The sequence below is a fragment of the Sesamum indicum genome, linkage group LG9, assembly GCF_026168435.1.
Source record: "Sesamum indicum cultivar Baizhima isolate 11 linkage group LG9, ASM2616843v1, whole genome shotgun sequence".
Lineage (NCBI taxonomy): Eukaryota > Viridiplantae > Streptophyta > Magnoliopsida > Lamiales > Pedaliaceae > Sesamum > Sesamum indicum.
In genome coordinates this window covers 7024141-7045655 of record NC_142665.1, presented here as the reverse complement: position 1 = coordinate 7045655, position 21515 = coordinate 7024141, and the positions used below count along the sequence as shown (strand labels likewise).

Below are 21515 nucleotides of genomic sequence, written 5' to 3'. Positions count from 1 at the left end.
AATCAAAAGGGAACTAGTTCCTTAATTCCGGACATTCGATACTCAACAAGCATAAAACAAGTTTGAAATAAAACAAGTGACTATTGTAACATAAAGTGACGAAAATGTAATCATGAAATTTTACCTTTCCGATTTCAAAACTTTCTTCAAATGTTTCTCCTTCAACCGTGTGCTCACACAAAATCAATGGATCTCCACCAGGTAATCTATACCAAACCTTGCTAGAAGTAAAGTGTATGTAGTATAAGAGACTTGATTATACCATTAACTTAGTGTATCAAACTAAAGAGGATCTTACTCTAACTTGAAACTAGTTCAAGATGAACAGGAATAGAGATAAAAGAGAGGCAAATAAGAGAGGTCAAGAAGGATTAAAGGAAATTTTAGTCCCCTAACTTCAGGCAGTTTTTATTTTAGTCCCGTGACATATTAGGGTTTTATTTTAGTCCTCTAATAACTTAAAAAAGTTCAATTTTGGTACACATTTGGTCGGAAATCTGCCTCAGTCACCGAAAAAAGTCACATGGCCTTCACGTGACTTTTAAATTGGGGTTTGCATTTTCATTGGCTTAAAAAGCCACATGGCCTAACGGATTAAAGGCAATTTTAGTCCCCTAACTTCAGGCAATTCTCATTTTAGTCCCGTAACTTACTAGAGTTTCATTTTAATCCTCTATAACTTAAAAAAGCTCAATTTTAGTACACATTTTTATTTCCACGTCGTCGCCACGTGAGCTTTTTAAGCTAATAAAAATGAAATCCCCAATTTTAAAAGTCACGTGAAGGTAAAGTGGTTTTTTTCGGTGATTGAGGCAAATTTCCGACCAAATGTGTACCAAATTGAGCTTTTTTAAGTTATATAGGATTAAAATGGAACCCTAGTAAGTTATGAGACTAAAATGAGAATTGCCTGAAGTTACGGGACCAAAATTACCTTTAATCCGATCAAGAAAATAAGTACGAGAGGAGTAGTGTTGTCTTTTCTCATATACAAAATGATACATACACAAGCTTATACATTGTACACACACAAGAAACATCTCATGTAATTGTTGTATGTATACATATATAAATTGTGTCAAGTCAAAAATAGGTATAATATATCCTCATAGTACACAACTTACGAGTACCATAAGTTTTCAAGCAATAATTCCCTCATCGTACAACTTCATATATATATGTATATCACATATAAATAAATATATTCAATTTAGGGGCTACACATATATATACCATATTAGGTTTAATTCAAAAAATAAATTAAACCCATAAGCTTGGGTCTTCTTAGAATTATCAATTTTTTAAAAGTCCAAATGAAATTTATTTGATCTTATCAAATAAATCCTAGCCCATATTAATCCATCAAATAATTGAGCCTAACCTAATTTATTTAATCTCATTAAATTAATAAGTCAAAACTGTAATTGATCCTATTAATTTATTCATCCGGTTCAATTAAAATTGATATTATCAAATTAATTAAACCTAATCCAAATTAATTTAATTAATATCATTAATTAAATCTTGGGCTTCCCATCACACGGGTCTCCCATTTAAATGAGCACATCATTTAATCTCTCAAATTAATTTATTAATCTTTCTAGAATTAATTCATAATTAATTATACTACTTCCTCGAGTGATGTTTTGTGTGATTTTGTAGGTTCACCATCAGTTAGACTTAGACTTGTGTCAACACATAATTTAATTGGCAAATATTTTTGCGCTAGATTAATTAGATTATATTTGATTAATGGATTTCGATTAACACTTAATTCAAAATCATCTGTCACCCTGGGTGGCCTTCTAGCATGACACTAAAAAATAGGTGAAAATAACATGAACTTTAAGGCTACCGAGTGCCATACGGGTACTATCCTTCCATCGGTCATCACTCAATCGTAGTCTAGGGCATGGAATTAATCATCGGTTACCATTCTGGATATATGCTTAATATTCTGATTATGTTGCTCCACTTGATCGACATAGAAAAGTACTTTCCTATTTGATCACCCATTGTGGCCTCATACTCTTGGGAGCACAACATACATCAGAACGCATAGAAAATCAATATCATCTCATGATAGGCGACAAATCCTTTCATAGAACTCATCATTCTTTATACAAGTTCTGACTGTACTGGAACAAAAATTATAATAACACATCAAAACATAGTCATTTTTTACCAGGCCCTAGATATAATCATCCCATATATAGGATTGCGTGGATCCTCAAGTCTGAGGAATAAACTCAATATTATTGGAGCCAAGAAGTTAAAGTCATATTGACCAAACTTTATAGGCTTCCATACGATGACTCCACGCGAGTCAGTTCAGTCGGCTTGACAACCTTTGTCAACCACCCACTAAAATTGCATAAACGTCATACGTTTATCGCCTATGAAACATGACAACTATCATATGGACGCGATATTTTGTGCAAGTCTCAATAGAATCCTCGATGCCCATTCTCGGGGCTCTCGACTTGGAACATTTCATATCCAACCCCAAGAAGCTGATTTTATAGTTGCCATCAAATACACAACCCAATTTCATTGGTTGATTAGTGATTTGTAAATTTTGTTACAATGTATGAGAATTACATGAGTAAGAACAACAAAGTAAGGCCAAATGAATACTTACTCTTATTCATTTAATTCAATATTACAAAATGAAAGAAATTGCTTAAATAGATTACTAAATAGCCAATTGATCTAATTAGCTTTCTGGTCACTTATTCTAACAAGTCCATCTATAATTCCATCGAAAGATAACAACGTTTGATCCAGGCTAGAACCTGCATGTGGCTATGCTTCTTGAGCAACATCCCTAGCTCCCAACATTGTAAGACATTCAACTGACCTTGAAAGAGCCAAGGTCCACCCTCTATAACTTCCTCCATGGCATGCAATTAAATCAAAAGAAAAAAAAAAGAAACATTAGATGTAGTCATAACAACCCACGTTGCAGGCCATGGCGAATGCACAAATGAGTTTAGCTGGGGGAAATATGGCCGTTTACCAAGATCATAACCTACAACCGTAGTAACCCACTTTCTGGAACCCTCTTCAATCATCTGCATCGTAGGTTCCACCAAAAATTGTGGAGCCCCTCAGCAAACTTGTCTATGTGGCTTGGAGGTACAGGGTTTGTGCATGTAGAAACCTTATTTTATCGGACTAGGGTTTAGTGTATCCCCCCCCCCCCAAGTAAGATAGCCCTTTCCTGTGGCCTAACTTCCACTGCTACCGAGCCATAACTTCTACTGCTACCGAGCCAGATCTTTCCTCCCACTTCCTTGATGCGACCAAGAATGATGAGTGATTCAGAGTCCTCATATTCTATTACCCTCTCAGTCAACTCAAGAAACTAAACAAAGTTGAAGCAAGTATTTATGTCTTCCCCACCCTCCTTGTTCGTTTCGTCGGCTCCTCCATCCTTGGGGCGGATCCTCATTATCTGGATCACTAGGGTTAGGGTTTGAATCCAAGTGTGTGTGTGCCACTATGAGAGAATCCACCCGATAATCACTTCAAAATATATATTATTTGGTTATATAAGAGATTAAAGTTTTTATATATAAATATCTTATGAGTTGTACGAGCGCTATATAAATGTCTGAAATAATTAAATTCCATTGGACATACATAATCTTGCCAAGTGATTAATAATGAGACACACCAGAATATTGTATTCGTATTTACACCTCATGTCCTAAAATTATGAGTTTTATTTTATTATTTGGAGCGTTCTCCAAATGAAATTTTATTTCCTATAATAGAAATTTTTATTATTTTTACAATAGCTTGAAAAGTAAAATCACCACGGCAAATAAGGTGTTTGAAAATTGCGACTTCCAACCTTTCAAATTCCAACTCAAAATCCAAATATGAACTAAAATGAGAGTTTTCATAATTATGAAACTAAAAGCAAATTTAACTTATATATATATATATATATATATTCTAGTGTTATGGCAATTGCTTGTGTAAAGTAATACTCTCATTGTTTATACTATGAAAAAAGAAGTGTAATGAGATTATTTGTTTAGAGAATATATCTTAATTTAAATAACTAGCTAGGAAAAGATTTCGTAATCGATTTTTACATGAAATATTGCTAAAATCTAGCAAAATATATCATTACATTGACCCGTTGCAATAATCTTATCTTACGTGTCGTCTAAGTTTTGAAAGTAAAAGTTTATTACTACAATATATATATATATATATATATATTCATAACGGTTATAATTATAACAAGTTGACAAGTGTAAAAGTAGATATTTTTTCTATGTAGATTTGGTGCCCACACATAATTATTTATAAATACGAACGTATTTACTTTCACAACAACGAATTACAACATGAGTCAAAAAAATCATTTACCACATAATTCATGTAAATCAACACAAATCTCACTATAGATAATTAAAAATAAGTTAAAAAAAAAAAGTCCATTTATGTTGGAACAAGATAAGTGCAAAAATACTTTCCCAATCATATATATATATATATAGGTTTATACTAGTATATATCCTCTCAAGAAAAATAGGAGAGCATTACATATCATTTTATTTTCAGAAAGTAATTAAAGATCTTTATGAGAAATCACGTTATAAGACTTTCCCTATACCAATATAGCACCACTGCGAGAAACCAAACCAAGCAAGGCAACTTCTTTAACCCCCCAACCCCCCCCCCCCCCCCCCCCCAAAAGAAAAGATAAAATTAAAGTTGGTCTCTGAAGAATACAGAAAGACAGTGAGAGAAGAATTCTAGGGACGCAGGTAAGAACCCATGCAGATCAACCCGCGATTCCTGTATTCACCAATTACACCAGCCATTCACAATTCACACACACACACACACACACGCAGAGAGACACATTACACACACGTATATATGTGTGTCTGTGTATATTTGTGCGTGCATATATGTTTAATCTATCGTATCTTGTTGATTATATATTCGTGTTAATCTAGTTGGTTTTTTGGAGGAAGAGGGTTTGCACTACTCCGTTAATTTCATTCTTATGGTGTTTGAATTTCTTGTGAGAGAGTCAGAACTCTTCCATATTACTGATGATGACTCTTTAATTCTCTCTCTCATCCCCAATCCGAATAATTCTAACCACTTTCCATATTTATGATTTTCTTCTATTTAGTCGTACGTATGTCATTGCCCTTCTGTCTTCTTTAGGGTTTTCTCCTTTTCGGATTCATCAAGATTTTCAAGAACTTTAGAACCCTTTTCCCGTGTTTGAATTCTTGGCCCTTTTTTGTGTTTTTTTGATTAATTCTGTGTTGAAACGATGGATCAGTAGGATTATAAGGAATATTTGATGTGGCAGGAGGAATCAAGAATGGAAGATGAACGAGGTGGGTCGGAGGTGCCGCCGCCGAACGGGAGGATTCGGGTGAAGCTCAAGTTTCCTAGAATGGTGCCGGAGGAGGAGGAGGACGCAGCGGTGGAGGCGGAGGCGGAGATTGGTTTGGGTGAAGAAATAAAGACCCATTATTGTAAGGAGTGCAACCGGAGTTTTAGCTCCGGGAAGGCGTTGGGAGGTCATATGAGCAGCGCTCACGTTCAAGCTAACAAAGATCAGTCTTTGAAGAAGCTGAAATCCAGGACAAAGAGCCAGGATAAGGGCTCGGGCTCGGGCTCGGGATCGGGATCGGGCTCGGCGGTGGAGAACTCGTGTGTTCTATGTGGGAGGGGTTTTCAGTCGAAGAAGTCTTTGTATGGTCACATGAGATGTCACCCTGAGAGGGAGTGGAGGGGGATGGCGCCGCCAAAGATGGAGTTTACGGAGGGTTCTTCTGAGCCCGAATTTGAGGATATCGGGCCTAATCAAGAAGATGGTTATGGTGGTGATTATGATCAGATTGATTCAGGCCCGAAAGAGGCTCCAATGGCGGAGTTAGATAGCAATTTGAAGGGCTGGACCAGGAGAGCTAAGCGTGGGCGGGGGCCGTTGAAGCCAGTCAGCGATTCTCCTCCTGCTTTGAGCTTTCCCCAAGACGAAGAAGTAATTGTTGCTGTGCATCAGTTGATTAGGTTACTCGAAACGAAGCGAAATGTTGAAGAAGTTGAGGACATGGGCAGCAATTCCTCCGCCCCCCAAGAGCCCGAAGTCCAAATCGAAACTCTTGGTCACTCCAAGAAGCAAAAACTGGATTCTCCAGGGCCCCAATTGGAATTCAAGAAACCAGAGAACCAGTCATCCCTGGAAATAATTGAAAGGGATCAGGCCACTGATCATGATCATCCAGTACGCTCAAACAATGATAAAGGAAAAGAGAAAACCGATTCGAATGCTGCACTTCTCCCAGATTATATTGATTCCGATAACGAGATCTGCATAACAGCCATGACCGAATTGAAGAACAACAACGAAGCAGGAGATAATGATGAAGGAGCTAAGCACCCCATGGATACTGATCAAGAAAAGGTCGGTGTCGACGAAAAGACCATGCCCGTAGAACCAAATTCCACCTCAGAAAAGCACCTTTGTGAAACTTGTTTCAAGAGTTTTCGTTCTTATCAGGCATTGGGAGGCCACAGGTCCAGCCACATCAAGTTCAAGGTGAGCATCTTCAACACCATGGACAGACAACAACCCAGCGTCGCCAGGCAGGAGGCGATCCGGACCAGGACCGGCACCAACAATATAGGAGCAACAACTGCAGGTGAACAACATAGAACACCAGTCAATGATCATCCGTGCAACATTTGCGACAAGACGTTCGCGACCGGGCAGGCGCTTGGAGGCCACAAGAGGTGCCATTCTGCGGCAGATGAAAGTGTTAGAGCTGAACAGAAAGTCCCCCTTGGATTTGATCTCAATGAGATGCCAGACGACGAAGATGATCAAGATAGCAGGTCTGATCATCAGTCCAAGGATGCAGCTGGAGATTTATGATCATGCTGTCATATGTCTTACATTTTAATTTGTGAAAATTCATGTTTTGTTCTTGAACTTTGTTGACATTGTTTTCTGCTAGCTAGCTGCTTTCAGCTAACTAACGTTGTTGATCTTGTTGAGGTTCATTGCATGTTTGAAGGATTAATTGCAGAATCCTCATCAGGCTTGCAATTTTTGATCACCTTATTAATCTCATTTGCGTAGCAATCTAGCATATATATATATATATATATGTCCATTTTTCCCTGTGGAAACCTTTAACATTACATTCAGGCTTCAGCTGTGTCAAATCTAATACTTTAACCATTGTGCTGGTATAAATAGTTGATTATGATGAGCGGTCGTCTACGTCTACTGTACGAATTTTTCTACAAAAGATATACTAATTAATTATTGAATGATATAAGTGTATTTTCTAATTTGCGTACGTTACATCTTGGTGCTTCGTGTTGTAAAACTTTTTTTTAATAATTTTTGGGCATATTAATTCGTAACCTGTCTTGTAATTTCTAAATGATTTTGTTCGTTTATTAGTAATTATATATATATATATATTATATACAATTGAAGAGAGTGATTTTGATGATTTATAATTTTTTGGTGTGTCATCGTTATTTTTATTTTAAAATTTATCTATTTATTTTATTTGTTCACTGCCCATGTTTAAGTAACAACTTCTTCCTTCTTAATATTCCCACTCATATACATTTTTTTTATATATCAAGTTTATTTATTAGCTATATTTTATTTCCCGCGATTGCATTTTGATAATAAATTAATTTAATAATTAGATCTGCATTTTGAATTTCGAGGCTTAATCTTATGCACAATTTCATCATAACTTCGGAGAAAACTTTTTAAGTGCACAAAAACTAAGAGAAAGAAGAGAATATGTATTGCAAAAACATCTAAATAGTGTTTTGATTCTTTTTTTTTTTTTTTTTTTGGTGTTTTGTAAAGATAAAGAGAGAAAATAAAGATAAATATGTATGTTTGAATTTATTTTTAGAGATAATTTAAAATAAGTGTTGTATGTTTGATGTTGTGTTTGCAAGTGTTTGTTAGACAAAAATCACTATTTATTATCAAATTATAGCTCTTTTATATATGTATATATGTAAGTGTTGTATGTCTAATGTTGTGCTTTAAGAGATAAAAATCATTGTTTATTGTCAAATCATATATATATCTCTTTTATATTATATATATGTGTATATATCATATATACAAAACTCAAGACCAAAAATTCACACAAATACAATATGAAAAAAAAAAAAAAACAAACATTGAATATGTTTTGACCCATCATAGAGATAATCCAAAATTAAACAAAACCAAACACAGTGGATCTTTCAAATTTCCAATACCGGAAACCTTAGGGTTAAGTGACGGCGTGCATAGTAAACCGTCCTAATTATAATTGCTCCACTACAAATTCCAAATTATCCCCTTATAAAATGCTGTTGCAAAATGAGAAAGAAAAAATATTTGGGACGATCTTTGCAACTGCAATAATGAGAAAGAAAAAATATTTGGGACGATCTTTGTAACGGCAATAGACGAGCCTAACTCTGAGACGACCTTTACAACAAGCAGTCCGTCGATACACCAATCCATTTTGTTTCAAGCCGAAGATGGCGTCAATCATCGCACAACCGTTGCAATACCCAATCCAAATTGGGACAAAAAGTTTTGGTCGCAATAAAATAATTTTTTTTTTTTTTTTTTGTAGTGAGTACTGGATAAAATTGCCATTTACATTAATAAAAAATATAATGTAAAAAGAAAAAGAAAAGAAAAGGCCAAAATAATTGTGAAGAAGAATTAAAATAAAAATTGAAATAACTCAATATAAAGAAAATTAAAAATTATAACTACAATTTTTAAAATAATCAATTTGAATAGAATTCAAAACTTACTTTATCAGTCTGTAAAAAGCAACAAAAAATGTCAAAGAAATATGATAATGAAATTTCTAAGCATAAAAAATCATATTTTTACCTGATTAAAATTAAAAATTTATTGCATGAAATATACCAAAAGATTGCTATAAGTTTGGCGACTGAAAATTAAGTTTATCTGTTTATGATTAAAATAAGAATAAATAATTAGTGGGAAGATAAATATTCTTTTGGATGGATAAAATTTTGTCCAAAAATTTGAATTTGCTCAAAACAAATACAAATTGGATGAGTATCCTAATTTTGAAGCTGAAATATAGTATAGATGAATACAAAATTATTTTTTAACTTAAAATAGATGAGATTTTTTTTCTTACCAACTAAAAAAATTAAATTATCAAAAATTAATATTTGGTTTAAAATTAACTTAGGGGTTAAATACATTTGCACCCGTGAAGTGTGTTACCTTCGTCAATTACCCCTAAATTAAATAAAAATCTTCATTAATTACCCCAATACATGTGGATAATTCTTAAAATTAAATAAAAATTGATAAAAATATTCTTAACTATTAATAATATGATATGTTCATATTAATGCCCTCTATTGTTAAATATATCAATCAATTTGAAAAATTTACTGAACTATAATGTTTATCAAATCTGTACAAATTAATAAAGTAAAAAATAATTATTTCGAATTTGAGTGATAAATAGTCTTATTGATAACTAGCAAAAATTTATAAATTCACTAATTTTAAATTAACGAATAAAGAATCACTTTTACATATCAAAATTTTAGCCTCGGGTAATTTAGAGTGTAGGTTCTACCCAAATAAAAAAAATTATTACCATATATATGTGGTCAAGTCTGGATCTAACATAAAAATACTATGTGCGGATATGGGTCATAACTATCAAAATGGGTTTGGGTCGAAGTATTGCACACTTATTGACAGGCCTAACGTGTTGGACCTAAGGTTAGATCAAGGGATAAAATAAAGTTATTACATGGAAAGGCAAACAAAAAAAATAAAATTACCTCATTTGACATTTTAGTGCCAAAACAATAGGCTCAACGGTCACTTGCAATATTTTTTTCTTTTAAAATTATATCTAGTGTAATGCACGAATACAAGTTTATAAATTTATTTTAATTTAAAAGTACTAACATTGATATTATCAATATGTGACTAATCCAATATTAATTTATTAACATCATAAATGAATAAAAAATTAAAGTCAAATTGATTGATATATTTAACTATAGAAGGCATTAAATGAATATAGCATATTATTAATTAATAGTTAATGGTATTTTTGTTCATTTTTATTTAATTTAAATGGTATGACAAATATAGAGGGTAATTGAAGATTTCTTTAATTTAGGGGATAATTGACGAAGGTGGTATATATTAAGGGTGCAAAATGTATTTAACTCTTAACTTAATTTTGGCCGATCGTCGTATTAATATGTATATATATAGTTAAATATTCCAATTGTTTTCTAAAAAAATTCAATCTTCATACAAATAATTATATTTGAAGTAGAATCAGATGTTATATTTAGGTAGGAACACTAATGATTTATTGTTTCCACTAATTGGAATTCCTAATTTGTGTGTGATTTTATTACCTTTTTAAACTTAATTTCCTTACAAAGTTAGGATTATTTAGACATAGAAACACATATTTTCTGGATAAATTGCATAAAATCTTCTTATATTTTAAAATTTTAGTTGAAAACTTTCTTTAGTTTAAAAAATAGGCAAAAAAACCATTTATGTTTTTAAAAGTTAGGCTTAACAGTGTTAAAATTTTGTTAAATTATCCGTTATACCTTTGTTACGATAGCCCTCGATTTTCACTAGTTAAAAAGTCAACAAATTTAAATGATATATCTTTTATTTATATATATACAGAATTATGTATATATATGATTATGTACGGCACCGCTGTCTTTGTAGGCGGCCATGTATCGTTTGTGCAAAAGAGGGGGACGGCACCTTGAATTATCGCCCAGTTTCCTATGCCGTCGTCGCCCAGAACCAGGTCGATGGGTGGTGGGCGGCGAAGTGTGGGTGGCAGCAGATGGTGAGGTGGAGGATAGCTGGCAGTTTTATATTTTTTTAAAAAAATAAAATAAATTCTTTTCAAAATTTAAAAAATAACAAAAATTTATTAAAATATTTATAATGATCATTTTAATTTATTATTTATATTAAAAATAATATAATTTTAAAAAATTTATATAATGTTTTTATGTTTAATTAATATATTTTTTTTAATGTATAGTAATTTAATTTAATTAATAATATATAATTATATAATTGATTGATATTTATATTTATACCAATATTTAAATTTAAAATGTGAATTTTAGTATATTTATTTTTGTATGGTGCTTTTTCAATTTTTAAAATTTTTAACAATTAAAATGTTATATATTATTCAGGTATTTTGATATTCAATTTATATTTTAATTTGATCAATAACATATTATTTATTACTTCAAAACATATATTATTTATTAAAATATATTTACATGTTAAAAAGGGGAGGGGCAAAAATAGACATTAGCCCATATAGAGAAACCTTGAAAAATGCCAAAAAAGAAGCATACTTGCGAAATAGGCTAATTTCAACTACTCTCCATTAGTTTTCTAACATAGAGGGTTTTTTCGTTGTATTTCAAATAACATAGAGAATTTTTCACCTATAAAACTAATATAGAGGGATTTTGCAATATTTTACTAAAACACATGGGGTGTTATGCAATTTACCACTTTTTTCTTTGTTACAAATTTTGATGGTTTTTTTAGTATTTTCTCAAAAAATGAAAACTCAATTTTGAGGATTTAAATTTGGGTTTGAATGAAAATTTGGATAAAGGATTCAAATGATTCCATTTGAAAAAGAAAAAAAAATTGAACTGCAACCATATTCATCAAATTTTAGTTCAAAATTAAAATGAAAATTTTTTCCAAATGGGAATCCTTTATATTTAAAATTATTAAAATATATTCAAAAGAATTTATTATGAAATATTTTAAATCCTTCAATCCATGAATTTCAAATCCTTCAATCTAAATGCAACCTCAATGAACCCTATTGTCATTTCAAATCAATTAAATTCGACTGCAATACAAATGTGCAATAAAAGATCCGAATTAATTAATAATAAATTAAATCTTTTACTGGGCTTAGAACGCGCATAGATCGTAAGTAAAATCTTACCTTAAATCTGCAGATCACATACAAAATTATACTCATATCACATGGTAATTAGTGCATGGTACGAGAAAGCACATGAGAGCATGGAACAATCACATCTCTTGATCATGTGCAGTTTCTATCTTGTGCACAAAATATGCACAAACATGGAAAGTATATAACAATATAAGTAACTCATTCTAATTTATGACCGCAATGTTTCATAGTTCTCTAGCCAACATTCCTACCGCATTCAATCCCAGAATTACACAGTAATATTCATCAAACGTATACTTCTAAAATTCACATTTTTTGAACACACAAATATATGCATAGATGTACCACAAAAAAGGGACAACATTGACAAAAGTAACTAGTAAGCAAAAACCAAATGGGCCTGCATTCCATCAATTCCATGTTTTAAAACTCTGATGTCTTTATTATCTATAATTTTTTTTGGTTTTTTGGGCTTCAAGATTATCCTTATATACAAGTTACAAACCCTATTGGCAAAAAGAGAAAAGCCCCATCAAGCTGTTGGACATCAAAAAGAATCCTATAGAGGCCTTAGGAACAAGAACCTCTACGGTATCAAACACTCTGTCCAGCTTAATGGGCCGAAAATAGTGCCTGTCGACATACTATGTACAAAAAACATCCTTAAATACCCACAACAAAATGGGCCACCAACATCAGCTAGCTCTATAGAATGTTAGAATCTTCTCTTCCCAAAACTTGTTGCAACAGCAAAAACATCAGCCGATAGCTTAATGGGTACCTTCTTGTACGGCATTCTTTGCCTTGGCACGGTTGAAGTCATCCAAACTACGGAATTCCTCTCTTAGCAGCTTGTCCAGTTCTGGATGCTTCTTAAGTGGTTCTTTATGATCACGGGCCTCCCGATAATGGTGAAATGCCCTGCCAAGTAAGAATAAGCCTTGTGAAGTTCAAAAGGAATAAAACAAAGGGAAGCTTGAAAACAAGAAATATAGGACCACGTGCATATAACATCCTCAAAAGTCTTGTAGATACTCAATATGCAAAATCAGATTATCAGAGTGTTCGGTATTAAAACGTCAGCCAGTTCGATCTTTCTATAACATTCAAGAGTCTAGCCATCTATATATTTAACTATCAGGACAAACTTTGGTAAAGCATGGTTTCTCATGTCTCACATCACATTTTTTGCACATTTTCTGCACGTTACTCAGAAGTGGAACATAAGGGAAACACAGAAAAGAAAAAAGGTGAGTTACAAAGGTTAATTTACCAATACTTTTCTAGGCCATAAAGGTTCCCCTTTTTATAGAAGTCAAGCGTCAGCTGTTCAAAGTCCTCATAGACGTCTTGTCTAAATTCCTTCTCCAAGCCATAGCTGAAATAAGAAAACAAAGTATGAAGAACTTAAAGTAAGGACATCCAATTAGGAAGGGCCATTTATGTTGAAAGAGAATCAGGGAAAGGAAATGAGGAAAACAAGAGAAAAATCAAGAATCTACAACCATCTAGAAAGAGAAAAGCAACAAATAAATATATCCTACCTATAAAACCTGAATAGGCACTCTAATCCATAATTGTAATTAGCAGCAGCATCCTCTAGAGCCAGCTTCTGGAATTCATTATACATGGAAGGAACAAACATGTTCCTTAAGAAATAACACCAAAACCTATACAGTGTGTTCATCTCCTGCAAGTAAAGAGAGGTGCATTACATAGACATCAACAAGATGTGCACAACAAGAATCACTTCACCCACATCAACAATAGTTTGCCAATACCATTTGCAATCCAGCTAAATTATCATTTAATGAACAAGTCAACAAGATAAAATTGAAGAAGAAACATCCACAACATCCTCATCTCAAAGAAAATGAGATCACAAGTCTCTTGAGAACACTCTTCCAATAAAAATTTTCAGCAAAAGATTCAAACAGTACCTCACTGCAACCAATGCCCATTTTCTTTCGCTCGCTAAGGCAGCGCTTTTGGTATTTCTTGTACCTTTGAAGAAGAAAAATTATCAGCCAATCAAAAGTTTCCAAATTACTTGCAAAACATGTTATTCTGCACAGAAATGTGGAAAGCATACTAAAAATTGATATGTCCCTCAATATCTAGACAAGCAAAGTTGCATTTGTAGCTTAAAACTGCCTCTAAATAGATCTGCTTACAACTGCTGTTTGAAACCATTTTCCTCCAAAAGTTTATGACTTGGATGTTGAAATGGTGGAAACGACTTTGGCACTGAACCAACTGGTGGACTACTTCCTGAGAGATTGCTCTGAGGTGAAGCACTCAACTTTGAAGGCCTGAACCTGCAAAATTCCAGATTGGGTTTTAACACTGCCAGGGAAACAAATATAAATAACAAACCTGAAGCACAATAAATCAGATGCTCCCCAAATTGTACATAATTAGAGATGCCAAGAAGAACACGATGAAATTTGTTAAACTCACCCATGACTATCTGGAGGTGTAGAACCAAAGAAAAAACCAACTGCATCACTAGGTGGACTTTCAGATATTACTCCGGCAGAAATTCGGCCACTTGAATGAGCTTTAAAATTTCCATGGAACAGCCGCTGCTTCTGAATGGACTGTTGCTTTGAGCTGCCTTTATTTTGCTTCCTTCGAGAAATAGAATATCCAGGTCCTTCACTGCTGCCTCTTCCAGTAGAATGATCTGGGAACCTCGAATTCAGTACAGCAGCACTGTTAGCAGAATATCTGGAGTTCTCATCCCTGCTTTCATTAATAGGCTTATTATGCCTACGATGAGACCTTTTCGAGTTTAGTTCCTGTAGTTGAATAATAGTTAAAATAACAATTGATTTTCCTTTTCGTATGATGCAACAGAAAGGTCATAAAAAGACTCGTCAACCTGCTCATAAAAGTAGAGGCCATCATTTATAGCAGAAGCAAGCTCACTGGATATGGTTTTTGATTCTTCACCATGTCCTTCACTCATCCGACTATCCTGTAGCATAAATGTAGTTGGTCATTGTTTCAACAATTAAACTGACAAGCATGTCGACAATTAATTTTTGAAGCGAACCATATTATGCTAAAGCGTTTACTCACATTGACACCATGCATATTCAGTATAGAAACAAGACAAATTCTCAAGCCTATTCCCATTGATTTCTCTACAACACAGAGACCCTGGATATCCACAGATCTAGGAGCTTGTCCTGGGTGAGGGAAAACATTTTGAATACTGATGCTTCCAATCGACAAATTAACCTAGTATAGGACTCAGGCCGTGATATATTTGTTTGCAAATGGATCAAAGTGAAACAAAGTCACATGACAAAACTAAGAAAGTGCACCCAAAGCTTTAGATTCGGGCTAAAGCAGTCAGGTAGATCTCCACACTAGGGTGTGTTTCAGCACCCTCAAAGAAAATTAATAATAGCACCAAAAACAGGATCACAGATTCACAGAACAGAATATAACTCTATATTCATCGAAGCCCCAAAAAATATCACATCAATCATTAGCATTACAGAACAATACTGAGAATGATCTAAAGGAGCAGGCTAGCAGCATATTTCAAAAAAAAAAACAGCCAGGGAATTCATGGGCTCGCCTGAGTGACAATTACAAGCCTGTCCACAACTTGATCATTAACAGTGATTTCATCATCTTCATCATCAACCCTGCAATGATCCAGAGATTTCAAATGGTAAGTCAAATTACCTAGCATGTAAAAGAAATTAACACGCGATGGAAGAACTTGTACTTCAAAATATTACTGCTCTAACTTCTACATTAAGTACATTACATTAGCCAGTCGAACGAGTCAAGGAAGACAAGTTGCCAAGAGGTAAAGTAGGTCAAATGTAGATGAGAAACGGATTAACTTTTATTTCATTTAGAGAAATCCGGAATCCCTATAGGTCCTCACAATGATGATATTCATTCCGTTCACCCAACGACGAAGTAACATATCCATCTAAAGCAAGCTAAAGTGTTTCCAATTCACAATTACAAAATTTAATTCAATCAAAGAAAATAAGACATGCACATTTAAAGTTTTGAGGCAAGTTGAGCAGAAGTGTTTAAATAACAAAACTGTTAACCTAATGCTAAAGTTATCAACCCTATCTTACAACTATGAGCTACATACTGCCAAAAGAAAAAAGAATAGGAAGAAGAGAAAACGCCTATACATGAAACTAGTACAGAATTGGCGCCACAAAGATATCATGCTAAATTTTCTGCTATTCACATCCAAAAGGAAGGGACACCAATGAACATGAAAACCATACTCATTCTAGGGTTTTACGTGGAAATAATCTACTAAACACTGTTAAGGCATTTGGCGCCATAAAGTTAATACTGAGCGACTCCCAAAGAAGTCCATATCCAACTTTTTTCATTTAATCAATTTCACAAGTGATATAAACCTGTTATCCATTTAAGAAATTTTTACAGGTGGCAGAAAAGAACAGGATGGAGCCCATTATATCACAAGCAACTGCCCGCGAGGCAACAATGTAAGGTAAACGAATCTCGTCATGGACTTGGCTGTGTCAAGCACTTAATAAAAAATAAAGCTAGGTATAAACAAGACCAATAGCAGATACAGGTAAATAAAGCAGAAAACAAGCAAGAAATACCTTTCCACTGTAGAAGGATGGTCATTCCTTGTCATCTTGTGCTCCAGTTCCAGCTCTTCATCAAGCATAAATGTGCTTGAAAAATCACTAGATGAGTTACCCATATTCTGCACATCCAGATTTGACGAAACCTGCTTCTTTCTGTGTTCAGTGTTTTCCAGAATGATGGGCTTCACAGAATCAGCAACTTGTGTAGCTGAGGAATTTGGTTCATTATTGTTGGACAGAAAACCCAACTCCATTCCCGAAATATAATTTCCTGAAGCAACTTCTTGTGTTTCACCACTTGAAAGAACCTTATCCTTGCTTTGCTCGGATTCGTTATCAGTGGATCGTGGCAGGTGATCCACAGTGCTTTGATTTGCTGGAGGAAGTCCTATTGTTCCTTCAGAACTATGAATTTTACTGTCATTGTGATCATCATTCTTCACCGTACTTGTAACTACGGGTGAGGATTTACTCATCCGAGAAGCTGGAATCCACCTTGACCACTCGTTACGTCTCCTTACCTTATCACCCTACATTAAAATACAAAGCATATTGAGGGACATTTTGGCAAGCACAAATGAAATTTTAGTAATGAAAAGCAAGCAAGAAAACTTGTAAAGACCACAGTGAGTAAATAACCAACTGAGAGATGCTCAAGAAAGGTAAATTATCAAACCTGCACTTCAATAGTCCCTGAAGCCTGCAATGCATCTAGGATAAATGGTATCTCTGCATTCATTCTCTTAACCTGAAACTCGAAATTTTGGGAAAACCTTAGTAGCATAACAATCAGACGAAACAACTGAATCAATCAAGCTCAGAGTCAAGGGACGTCCAGCAGATTTAAATACCCAGGCTATCACCTACCTGACACACACAACAAAAGAAACAAGACAAGGAAAAGAAAAGGAAATTTCAAAGTTTTGGATTTTCCACATAAAAAAGTGCATTTACAATCTCTCAGTCACCAGCAAAAAGAGGAAAAAGTTATCAAAATGTTATGTAGTATCTCCAAGCACACAGATTAAATAATACAAAGATACTGTTAAAAATATTACTTACCCGTTTAAAGTCAGCAATAACCGATATTGGAACCCAGCCTTGGTCGTCCATCAATGAAATCAAATAGTGATCATTCTGCAGATTCTCATCACTGTCAAAGTAGAAAGGTTCAGCGCTTAGTTGACATCTACTACTTGAAAATAAACTTGCATTTGCAATCATATCTTATTAATTAGAAACAGTTCCACGTCGACATCAACATATCCATGTTGTCATCTATATGCCAGAAGATAGAGTTGCTTTTGTAATTACAGCCAACACACAGAAACAGTTCCAAAGGAACATCGGCATGTGAGTCAATACATGCACCCTCCATCAGTAAGAATAATTATAAAGAATTATTAGTGTCCAGCCACAATGAAACTTCAAAATATGTGGCCAGACTCCAAAGACAGGAAATATCCTCCATATATTAATAGCAAATCTCCATCAGTGTTTAAAGAAATATAGTTGACACTGCAAACACAGGCGTAAACTATATATTGTATTCCAGTTATTATATAAGTAGTTCGGTCCAGAAATGTATTCACATGATGTTAGCTTTCACAGTCAGTTTGGATAATTCACCTGAAATAATATTCAATTTGCTTGATAATGTTAGCTTTCAAGGCTACTACTGGCGAGGGTGGCATGGGAACTCCAGGGCTGAAAGGACATGGAACCAAAAATGGTGGGTAAGGTACTCTAACAAAGGCTGGAGGTGCAGGCGGATAGTAATAGATAGCTCCAGGTGGACCTGTATCATAGATAACCTCGTTAGAAATGTATACTCAAAGGAAAAGGTAAAAAAAGACAGATAAAACACAAAGGGATAGAGGATGAGAGAGATCATTCACACAGAACAAAATGATACTTAACTATATATAACAGAGATTCATATATTCTTTATTCATATACCTGGGAAGTTTGGTCCATCAACAAAGCCTGTGGGACCAAACAATGGAGGCCTTATGAAAGGTCTTGGTCCCAAAGGTTGCTGCAAATGAAAGTTGTTAGATGCAGCTGATCGTTGATTATTCCAGGAAGGATTCATTTGGCCCCCTTGTTCTTTAGTGTTAGGCCTTCTTCCAGCAGAACTAGAATCACGCACCCTCTGATCAGCCCGCGGTGAAGGCTGAAAACCCCCACCCCCATTTACCGGTGACACAAAAGCTTGTGCTGGATCACTACCAGACTTAACCAATTGAGCATCAGCTCTTGGAAGAGGGCTGTGGGGAAACTGGTAAGAATGTCCAGGGGAAGAAATTGGCGGAACCATTGTATGGAAAACGGGGGGAAATGTTGGCGGATAATAGGGTAAGGGAACAGGATATGGTGGTAAACCATTGGAGCCATGCTTGGGGCCAGCTTTGTTTTGATAGTAGGGCCTACGGGGAGATTTAATATTACCGCATCCATGGAACTTCTGCTGCTCGGCCGTGACCTGGAAATCAGAAAAAACTGTCAAATAGGCTAAACTGATTCAAACATAAGATCATGCATATCCAATTAGCTACAAGTGCAAGTGAACAGTAAATTTGCAGGCAACATGTATCACATCAGACATGCAAGAACACATCTAGCCTTTCCCAATGGTATGAGACATTCCATCTCAGGAAACAGTATATACTCAAAAGACAAAAACAGAAAGTTGGTGACATTTTATCCCCCATTGCAAGCACAATAATATGGACCAAACAAGGCCCCGCAAATCGGGAGATATCCTTCATACAGCAGGTTTCTGATCCTAGCTAGATACAGAAGACCCATACAGAACAAAGAAGATGACTTGAGAAGCTTCAACTAGCCAATTGAAAATATAAGAATATTGAAAGAAGAGGGATTTTTAAACGAAACACTCCTGTATTGCTAAAATCGTGCCATAAGTTAACAAAGCATAATATATATTTCCACTATTACCATGAACTAAAAAGTTCAGAACACGTGGACAGAACAAGTGAGAAAAGCAATTTCTTTCCAACTCTAAGATTATGCGGCCACGTGCCATATCATACGAATACAATTTGAGCTGTCTTGTATTTAAAGATACGCGCAAACAGATCTCACTTTCTTAACTCAACTTTTCGACAATATGCGCCAAATCCACATATGCATGCAATAACTGGAGTTGTAAAGGAGACAAAATTGAACCAATTAAAAGATATAATTAAACTAACAAAAACAATGCTTTTTCATTCACACTGGAGACATATGTACCATCTTCCCAGTAAAACCCAAATCTTTATGTTGTAGCTGTTTCTCAATTTCAAAATATTCCTTTCTCTTTTCGTTTATTTTACTTAAATAATTCATCAGAAACATGCAGAAAAAGCACACGCAAACAAACAGAATGAAAGCAAAACCACGTACTTCAACCCCTTAAGGAAAGCTAAATGCAAAAACCAACTGCAAATTCACAGATCAAGAAACAGATTAACTAATTCAAAGGACAAAATTAACAAAAACTAAAAGAAAACTGCACCCACCGGCGGAGGAGCCGCCGGAGGAGCCCCACCACCATCAGCGTCAGCTTGCGACGGCAGGGGAGGCGAATTGGCGGAGTTGGAATCGGCATTTCCATTATTCTTAGGCCGCGGCTGCTGTGCGTCGGAAAGCGCCGGCCAAGACTCCGAATCAGGCCCCATCACCGGAGGAGCCCCGGCCGATGTTTTCCATGGCGACTTGGGCGGCCCATCAACAACCACGTCATTCTGATTATCAGGCCGATCACCACCACTACTACCCCCATTGTCCCCCGTCCCCATAACTATGCAAAAAATAAATACCCCCACGGGTTTATTCGGATAAAATTAGTGAAACAAATATGAATTTACCGGAGACAAGATGTGCAGGGTCGGAAATTTCGAATTGAAAGTGAATTGATTTTCTTACGGCACAGGCGTGGCGGCTATGGAGGAGAGAGGTGGCGGAAGCACGAGAAAAAGTGAGGCACTTGCCGGCAGGGAGAGGAGTGAGAGAGTGCTTTGTGTGTGTGTGTATGAGAGAGAGAAAGATGAGGAGGACAGAGAGAGACTAGGGTTGTAAGGTTTTCAGACCAATGTTGACAGATTGACTATTACGATTTCGTATATACATATATTGTAAAAACATACGTATTTATACGAATTCTAATATAATTAAAACTACAACTCTGTTTCCTAAGACTTATAATTATCATTTAACACAAATTACATTTGTTTTTTACATAATTACACAAACCACATCTAACAATTAAAGACGATTTTCTAAGGGTGTTAGTCTATACTATTAAAAAAAAGGGTCGTTATTTATCTATACTACATAAAATATAAAACTTTATTTTCACTCACAAATAGCGATTATTTAATCAGCAATACCAATATTTTAAATTACCAAAGACGTCTTTATATATTTTCAACCATTCCTACTCAAATTCTTCTTTTAATCTATATGTCTATATAATCTACCCATTCTAATATAAAATTTTCGCTCACAAACAGCAGTATGTAAAGCAACAATATCGAATCTTTTTCTGTCGTTAATATCGTTAAATTAATTTATTTTTAAATATAATTTATTGATTTATATATTTTATTCTTATTTATAATATATTTTAAAGCATAAATAATTATTTATTATATGCACGCAGGAACAGTGTGGTATAACGGCTAGTAGACACGAAGTTATAATTTTGATACTGTTACACTAATTTTTCATAATTCCAAAAATGTCTGTAGGGCTCCAACTGATAAAATAACTAACTGATTCATTTTCTTGAGTTTTACATTAACTTGACTATTTAATCAATAAATTTGTGTATACATTATTTTTATTTATAATATATTTT

At 34.5% G+C, this 21515-nt stretch overlaps 2 protein-coding genes across 4 annotated transcripts; one reads left to right on the top strand and one right to left on the bottom strand.

Annotated features, from left to right (window-relative positions):
• The first annotated feature begins 5254 nt into the window (after positions 1–5254).
• Positions 5255–6922, top strand: LOC105171147 (uncharacterized). The gene has a single exon (XM_011092173.3). The coding sequence runs from the start codon at positions 5342–5344 to the stop codon at positions 6920–6922; it is 1581 nt and encodes a 526-aa protein (XP_011090475.2). The 5' UTR covers positions 5255–5341.
• A 5527-nt stretch (positions 6923–12449) lies between these two features.
• LOC105170947 (la-related protein 1A) lies at positions 12450–20763 on the bottom strand. Of its 3 annotated transcripts, XM_088885099.1 has the most exons (15): positions 20582–20763; positions 20176–20456; positions 18608–19133; positions 18278–18446; positions 17711–17801; positions 17325–17396; positions 16661–17178; positions 15628–15697; positions 14920–15015; positions 14496–14836; positions 14210–14353; positions 13976–14039; positions 13580–13725; positions 13309–13413; positions 12450–12956 (listed from the first exon to the last, which is right to left on the bottom strand). In XM_088885099.1, the coding sequence occupies exons 2-15, from the start codon at positions 20452–20454 to the stop codon at positions 12806–12808; spliced, it is 2772 nt and encodes a 923-aa protein (XP_088741225.1). In that variant the 5' UTR covers positions 20455–20456; positions 20582–20763; the 3' UTR covers positions 12450–12805. The 3 variants fall into 3 exon arrangements, with proteins under 3 accessions (XP_088741225.1, XP_011090202.1, XP_020552376.1); XM_011091900.3 differs by having other exon boundaries at positions 20176–20763; XM_020696717.2 differs by lacking the exon at positions 20176–20456 and having other exon boundaries at positions 20524–20763.
• Between the last annotated feature and the right edge of the window lie 752 nt (positions 20764–21515).

What these genes read in the sequence shown, in the direction of transcription:
- LOC105170947 (XM_011091900.3), bottom strand. Translation starts at nt 20,454, where the DNA reads ATGGGGACGGGGGACAATGGGGGTAGTAGTGGTGGTGATCGGCCTGAT. An exon ending in GGCTTGTAATTGTCACTCAG is followed by an intron (nt 15,016 to 15,627) that starts GCGAGCCCATGA and finishes TTTATGCTACAG; the next exon opens with GATAGTCGGATGAGTGAAGG. An exon ending in AATGGTTTCAAACAGCAGTT is followed by an intron (nt 14,040 to 14,209) that starts GTAAGCAGATCT and finishes TCTTCTTCAAAG; the next exon opens with GTACAAGAAATACCAAAAGC.
- LOC105171147 (XM_011092173.3), top strand. Translation starts at nt 5,342, where the DNA reads ATGTGGCAGGAGGAATCAAGAATGGAAGATGAACGAGGTGGGTCGGAG.